The sequence below is a fragment of the Chenopodium album genome, chromosome 26, assembly GCF_948465745.1.
Source record: "Chenopodium album chromosome 26, dcCheAlbu1.1, whole genome shotgun sequence".
NCBI lineage: Eukaryota > Viridiplantae > Streptophyta > Magnoliopsida > Caryophyllales > Amaranthaceae > Chenopodium > Chenopodium album.
Window position 1 is genome coordinate 9,982,029 of NC_137859.1, and position 7,874 is coordinate 9,989,902.

Sequence of the window (7,874 nt, forward strand, 5' to 3'; positions counted from 1 at the left end):
AAGCTGTTAGCTGTGAATATAAATAATTTAGGTATGAGTGTTCGGTAAAGTAACGGTTAACTACTTGTTACATATAAAAATCAATATTTTATTTTTATAAATATAGATTAAATTTTCAACAACTACCTCAAAAGCTATTTCTACTTTCAAAAGCTAATATTTCTAACTTTTCATAAAAGCTACCTCTATCACTAAAAGCTATCCTAACCACTACTTTGCAAAACACTCACATTTTTTGCTTGTGAGTCAAACCACTAAAAACTACCTAAAAGTTACTCAAAAGCTAGCGCCGAACACGCCGGTACCTTTTACGAGTCTATCTATACCGATCCAAAACATATGATCTTTAATGTGTATATAGATGATCATATATTACAATAATATGTTAGCAGGCGGTCAACTATCTACTACAAATCCAAACCATAGAAGTCAACGCAAAGAATGGTGCAGGCCAAACAGCAATGGACATCTTATTCAAGGGTGTAGGAGGTATGATTGGACGCACCCTTCATAATGCTGGAGCTGTAATGACGAATACTAACAACCTGAACCTTGCATCACATTCGCTTCCTGAAAACAACGGTGGTAATGGTATGAGAAAGAATTCTCTGCTGAAGTACTTGCAGGACAAACAAGAAGCTGTAATGGTAGCAGCATCACTGATAGCAGCAGCCGCCTTTCAAGCCGGTGTCAATCCTCCTGGAGGCATTTACCAAGAGACTATAGATGAAAATAAGCAAGAAGTAAAGGATCAGCATAAAGCAGGCACTTCTATTATGGCATACAGTGACTCACGCCTTTACACTGCGTTCATTGTTGAAAACACAGTCGGGTTTGTAGCTGCCCTGTCTGTGTTCCTGTTACTTCTAACAGGGTTGCCTCAGAAGTACAAGTTCTTTAAAGGGCTTTTTATGGTGTCGATTTGGATGGCTATTGTTGCGATTGCAGCGAGTTACGTGTCTTCTGTAATAACGCTTGCTCCTCCTAAAGAACAAGATAAGATCGTTGCATTTTCTTATGCAGTGTTAGTCATTGCTGTATTGTTGTGGATTCTGATTATTTTGTGGTATGCTGGTTTTGGTCCTCGCATAGTTGGGATTATTCACCAGAGGCGTGCCTCGAAAAATGGACCAACGACGACACGAGCGGGTAGTCTCCTTGGGGGTGCAACAACTGGTGGTACTGGCAGTGTGTAATGATCCTGCTATGTTGAAGTTGATTTGTGATGGTTGAATTTTATGCAGAGTGGAAAACTTTACAGTTTACTCTGAATATGTGAGTGTGTTGTGTATTTTGTTCTTGAAATGTTGTTTTCCAAATTCTAGTGTGCTATTGTATTTTGTATTTTGTGACTTAGATTGGGGAAGTTGGTCCATCACAAAGTTTCTATTTTTACTAATGATTTGAATTTAAGCAATTTGATCATTCTATTGATTTTTGGGCATGTACAACGTTTTCTTTTTTTACTCCATGCCTCCATTCGTACTCTCTTCATAGACTTTGCTTCACTCTATAATTGGATTGACTAGAATTGAACTGCATTGAAATTTTATAACGACAATGTTAAGTACACATACACCGAGGCAATATATGAATCTATGATAGTTGTACAGTAACTACAATAATTTTGTAGCCACTTATTTTAACGTGAACCGTTGATAGTTATTGATTTAGGAAAAATTCATTGGAATAATCCGAGATATAAAAGATCTTCTCATATTAATCTCAATTGCTAGTTATTATATAATCTAAAAAAAAAGGTGGGTAGATATTTAATTTTCCCTCCAAAATTATTTATATACGAGTATGAACAAAAAAAATAAATAAACAAAGTTATAAAACAGTCTGTAATTAACCTGTCATCTTCCTTCAAAAAAAATAAAATAAAAATAAAAATAAAAATTTAATAATAAATCTTCTCTTTGCTTCATCATTCACGCAATAAGAAGAAATTTCAGATTCTGTAATCTGCAATTCAAATATTTCAAAGGTTAGTTTATAATTTCGATTTACCTTTTTACAATTAGTTGTTGAATTTGAGTTGTTGGTTGCTCTTGGTTGATTTTTTTTTGTTTTTTTTTTTTTTTTTTTATGTTAATGGAAGGTTTGTATTTTTATATTATCAAATACATATATGCAAGGTTTGTATTTGTTGATCTTGAATTTTGTTTGTTGCTAAAATTGCAAAGAAAAAAAAAATTAAAAAAAAAACGCATAAAATTTGAAATCATTTCTGAGTGCCCATAACCTGTTCGATAAAACGCCTAGCTTAATTTAACTATATGATAGTCTATATATATGTTAATGGAATTTGATAATATAAAATTTGTTAATTTAACTATATGATAGTTTATATATGTTAATGGCATTTGATAATATAAAATTTGTTCTTGCATTTATACAAAACTATAGACGGTAGCATGTTATTGCTTATAGTATATGATCAGAACCAGAAATGCCTGATTCTATCCAGTTTGTCGAATTCGGCTCGTCTTTTTTTTACCCCTGATACACATTAATGAAGGGAAAACATAAGATAAAGGGAAGATGCACAACCTAGTAAGAAGAAACAAATTTTATATCCTAGTGAATTGCTGACATTGTAGGCTATTATTTGAATGTAATGTTGCCATTGGAGGAAGAATATAGGAGAGACGAAGCAGAAAAGCTCGTATTATTGCTTCGAGTATATAATTGTTGTTGCATTGCTGTAGATGGTCCTCCTTTGGAGCTGTTGGTATTGCTTGTTTGTTGGTCTTTTGACATTGGTGATCCTTTAAGTTGTGTGTCAGCCTTTGCGCAATCTGCTTCCCTTTCTTGTCGTATTTCTTTGAGCATGGCTTCTACGTCTTTCATGGTGGGGCGGTCATTAGGGGAGGGTGTTACACAGAGTAATGCCACTCCTATTGTCTGCATCATCTCCTCGACTTCTGCTTCTGATCTTCCCTTTAACTGTTGGTCTATTACGTCTGCACCTCCTTTTCTTAGCCTCACCCATTCTACAATATGTAGACCGTCTGGTATGGTTGGGTCAATTGGTTGCTTCCCTGTTAATACTTCTAACATGACTACTCCGTAGCTATACACGTCACTCTTCTCTGTAACCTTCATCATGTAACCATACTCTGTACAATACACAAAGAGTATTGTTATTAGCCAAAAGATATCATGTTGAAGGAGAATGCTAGTTTATGAAGAAAAAATAATGTGTATCAGGAACAGGAAGAAATATGCTTACCAGGTGCCATGTAGCCATAGGAACCGGCAACAGTGCTGGAAGACCGAGCAAAATCTCCTTCATCGACAAGCTTGGCTAGGCCGAAGTCAGCAATGTAGGGCTCAAAATCAAGGCCTATTAGAATGTTGTTGACTTTGATATCCCTATGAACTATAGGAGGGACACAATCATGGTGTAGATAAGCTAATCCTTGAGCTGCCCCTAGGATGATCTTATACCTTAGATCCCAGTCCAAGCAACTTCCACTCCTTTCATGTAGAAGACTCCCTAAGCTTCCATTAGGCATGTAATCGTACATAAGCAACCTTGTATTCTTGTTCCAACAACATCCCAAGAACCTAACTATGTTTTTGTGACGAATGGAACCAAGAGTCTTCACCTCAGCTGAGAAGGAATCACGTCCATTGTCCTTGAATCTGTCTTTCTGACAATCATGTTTGGCTCCCATTGTTGCTGGCCATAGCTTCTTTACTGCAATCAGCTCTCCATTTTCCATTTCTGCTCGATAAACTGTCCCTGAGCATCCTTTTCCAATGATATTACTCTCCACCAAGCACTTCAGAACATCATCAAGTGCGAAATTTAGCTTTTGGAAAGGAGTGAATTGCCAAGGCCAGGCATTCATCCCTATCTCAGACTCACTGTCATCTTTAATCATTTTCCTTGCCCTAGCAACTGCAATGACACCTAGAGCCACCAGTATAACTGTCAGAGCTACCAGTAACCCGATTGCCAATTTCAATTTCTTTGATTGCCTACTATGCCCTGTATCCGATCCAATGCCATCACCTACAAAGCATGAATCATGATTTTGTGAGCACAATCCTTGATTTCCTTCCAACTCCTTAGATGATAGCTGTCGAAATAGCTTGTTATCCGGTAGAAAACCTGTGAAATTGTTGTAAGATACATTCAGAGACACCAGATTATCCAACGCAGAGAGCTGCATCAGACTGCCTTCAAGCCTGTTGTGAGACATGTCAAGAATGTTCAGCTTCTTTAGGGAAGAAATCTGCGGGGGTATAACACCTGAAAGATTGTTACAGCTCAAATTTAAGGCAATATCAAGGTCTTGAATTTGGAAAAGCTCCTGTGGGATCCTTCCTGACAATCCGTTGCTGCTTAAATCTATCAGTTGAAGCTCCAAACAGCTTCCAAGGGATGATGGGATTGATCCAGAGAGAGAATTTCCTCCAAGTATGAGTGAATTAATTGAAGCTAGTTGGCCAAAACCATCTGGAATTGGACCTGTAAGTTGGTTATATGACAGATCCAGAGCTTGAAGCTTACCCAAAGATGACAGTGAGTCGGGAATGGAGCCCCTGATTGTATTGTTGCTCAGATTTAGCATCTGCAACTCTTTGCACTTGCTTATCTCATCTGGAACTGACCCAGAAAGGCGGTTATGAGATAAATCTAGAAAACTAAGACTTCCAAGGAAACCTATTTCTTTTGGAATTTCCCCAGTGATCCTATTGTTAAAAAGGCGGAGACGAATGAGGGACTTGCAATTCCCAATCTCAGGTGGGATTGAACCTGAAATGTGATTGGAAATCAGCAGCAGCTTCGTGAGGTTTTGAAGCTGAAACAGACCAGAGGGCAAGCTTCCAGTGAGTGAGTTGTGTGATAAATCTAAAGCTTGGAGGCTGCTACAATTAGCCAATGCAGAAGGGATGCTCCCCTCAAGCCTATTCTGCCAGGCAAAGAGGATTTGCAGCCCACTCAACCTTCCTAGCTCGGCCGGGACAGAGCCTGTTATCTGATTATTATCAACCTGCAATTGTACTAGATTTGCAGCATTGGAAAGAACTGTTGGAATTGAGCCAGAAATGTTATTACTACTCAGCATTATCTCTAGAAGGTTAGGTAGGTTCCCAAATGATAAAGGTATAGTCCCAGATAGGGTATTCAATGAAAGATCAATAATTACCAAGCTTGAGATATTCCCAATCTCTTCAGGAATTGCACCAGACAAATTATTCTGCCAAAGCAGCAACTTCTCTAGCTTTTCAAGCCTACCTAATTCTTTAGGGATTGACCCAGAAAGAATATTTTGATAGAGATACAAATTCACAAGCTCAGAGCAGTTACCTAGTTCTGGTGGGATCTCCCCTGACAGCATTGTAGTATAAACTGCAATCGTATCGAGTTTACTCAGCTGGCCCAGTGACCTTGGAAGCGACCCCGAAATCTTTGTATCTGCCAACCCAAGCACTGTCAAATTCTGACATTGCCCTAGCTCTTCTGGTATCGGCCCAGAGATATCCTTGTTTCCGCCTGCCCTCAATGCCTGCAGATTTATGAGTCTGCCGAGCTCAGCTGGGAGCTCACCATTGAAGTTGTTATCAAAGAGCGAAAGATTTTCTAGGCTAATACAGTCACCTAACTCAGCTGGGATTTTCCCAGTGAGCTGGTTGGAGTTCAGAGTCAAATCTTGCAGGCTCTTAAGCTTCCCAATTGTACGAGGGATATAGCCGACTAACCCATTCGAGCTGAGATCAAGTAATGTCAGCTGCAGGCTATCCCCTACGCTTTCCGGGATTAAACCAGTTAGATTACAACTAGAAATGGTCAGTTTCTGAAGGTGGCTAAGGGTTGAGATATTTGAAGGGAAAGGTAGAGCCAACTGTATTGACTGAATGTTTATTTCAGAAACAAAGTAGTCAGCAGTGCAAGTAATAAAAGACCATTTACAAGGGTTTTGGTCCAAAGGGTTCCAGTTTGAGAAAGCAGAAGGTGGTGCAGGCTGGGAAGAGCTATGAAGCCATGAATGTAGGAAGAGAACTTCATTGTTTGTGTATGCAAAAGATGTGGGGAAGAAAAATAAAGAAAGAGAAAGTGTTAGGAGAAGGATAAGATGAATATGGACGTGGCGGCGGATACGGTGTTGTTTGTGGTGGGGCTTGAAGGGTTGCCTTGGCATCGGCGCTGGCATCGGCATTGGCATTGACATTGGCCTCAAACCCAACATTTCTCTTCTAGTTTTTGCATTGGTTTTCACTCTCTTTCTCTAGGGTAACATCTTACTAATCAGTTTAAGATTACAATGCTTTCAAAACAAGCAAGCAAAAAAGAGTGTATAAAAAAAATTTAGGTGAAGAAAGATTATGAGTTTGTTTAGTTAATAGCCCACCAGCTTTCACCTCGGGGTTCTGTGTTTTGTGTCTGTCTTCATAATATTTTGATTTAGGATGGGTAATTTTTTATACTAAGGTTTTAAGTTTGAATTGAATAGCTTTTGTAGCCATGCAACCCCATGTGTTCATGCATTGTTTTCCTCAAAATAAGGTCAGTGTAGTAAATTAGTGATGGGCTGTGGTTTAGCTTGGATAATCGAGCCTCTAATCTAGAGTCACTAATGTTAATTATTGGTGCTGTTCTTTATTTTCTTATTGTTAATTACAATTAGCATTGCGCGTCGCGAGACTCCTAATCTTATGCCTCCTAATCTTGTGGTTTTTTTCCTCTTGTCTTTATGAGTTTATGTATCATATTGTAGGTGACAAACAAGAAGGTGAAAGTAGAAAATTAAAGAATTAACATATGTGTTTGTTTGTGTCCCAGGTTTATGTTCTTCACTTTATCTAAATGTGATGCTTATTTGCTGCTTCATCTGAATAACTCACATTGGAATCCATCCTTGATTAATTTTTCTATTTGGAAGAGATAACTTATGTTAATGTATTATGCCCCGGTGTTTAAGGTTTTGAACACTTAGACCTTTTCACGTCTCGCCCATCCATAGTGGTGGATCCAGAATAGGTATACGGATAGGAATATGATCGTACATTTGTATCCCACTTTTATAAATATTTGTGTTTCTTTTATGAAAAATCTTAAATTTGCCGCTGTTCACACGTTGTTGCTTTGATGTATACAGTATACACCTTCCCACACGGCCACACCTTACCTAGATGCCCAAGCACACATCGTTGTTATTTCGAACTGTTAATCTGTTCACTGCATCTTATTTTAGCTTGTTAGTTGTTCATTTAAGGCTTAGGGTTTAGTAAAAGCACATTACACTGCTCAATGCCACAAGGAGTAAAGCTTAAAGTTCTGATAGTCTATCAAAGTATAATTAGCAGTAAACTTTAGTGAACTTAATTGCTTTAACCTTGCTTCCTCTTCTAAATTCTTACTATTAGTTTAAAGCAAAGGAAAAACAAACATGTACTTCTGCATATTTGAATAGTTTGTTATTCACATTAAGATGATTTGAAATAGTATAGCTCATCCTCTTTTTTTACCCTTATTTTCTGGTAAAATGAGCATCATTTGGTTCCTTGATTTCAGCATATTGTTCCACCACAATTAATATAAATCCAAATTATAGAAAAAAATATACCCTTGAAATGCAAAGTTTTCAACAACTCCACCTCATGTTTTGGCCCCTCCTTTTTCTTCAGTTTTTCAACTTGTATATTTCTAAATTCTACTGTAACAAACTTTGTTTTTTTAAGAAAAAATTTCCCATTATTTTAGGATGCAAAATGTGTTCAAGAATCTTAGACTCGAGGATCAATAAAAGACCCAAGACTCTTTCTGCGCTTATTATGTCTTTCTTAGCTGGTAGTGCATTGCTGCTTTCCATCTTCATTATCACAACATTACCCACTCATTTATGTCCCTTTTT

The 7,874-nt window shown here is 37.7% G+C and overlaps 1 protein-coding gene across 1 annotated transcript; it reads right to left on the reverse strand.

Annotated features, from left to right (window-relative positions):
• Positions 1-2,567: 2,567 nt before the first annotated feature.
• LOC145618467 (uncharacterized) lies at positions 2,568-6,209 on the reverse strand. The gene is made up of 2 exons (XM_081673239.1): positions 3,239-6,209; positions 2,568-3,125 (listed from the first exon to the last, which is right to left on the reverse strand). The coding sequence occupies exons 1-2, from the start codon at positions 6,207-6,209 to the stop codon at positions 2,611-2,613; spliced, it is 3,486 nt and encodes a 1,161-aa protein (XP_081529365.1). The 3' UTR covers positions 2,568-2,610.
• Between the last annotated feature and the right edge of the window lie 1,665 nt (positions 6,210-7,874).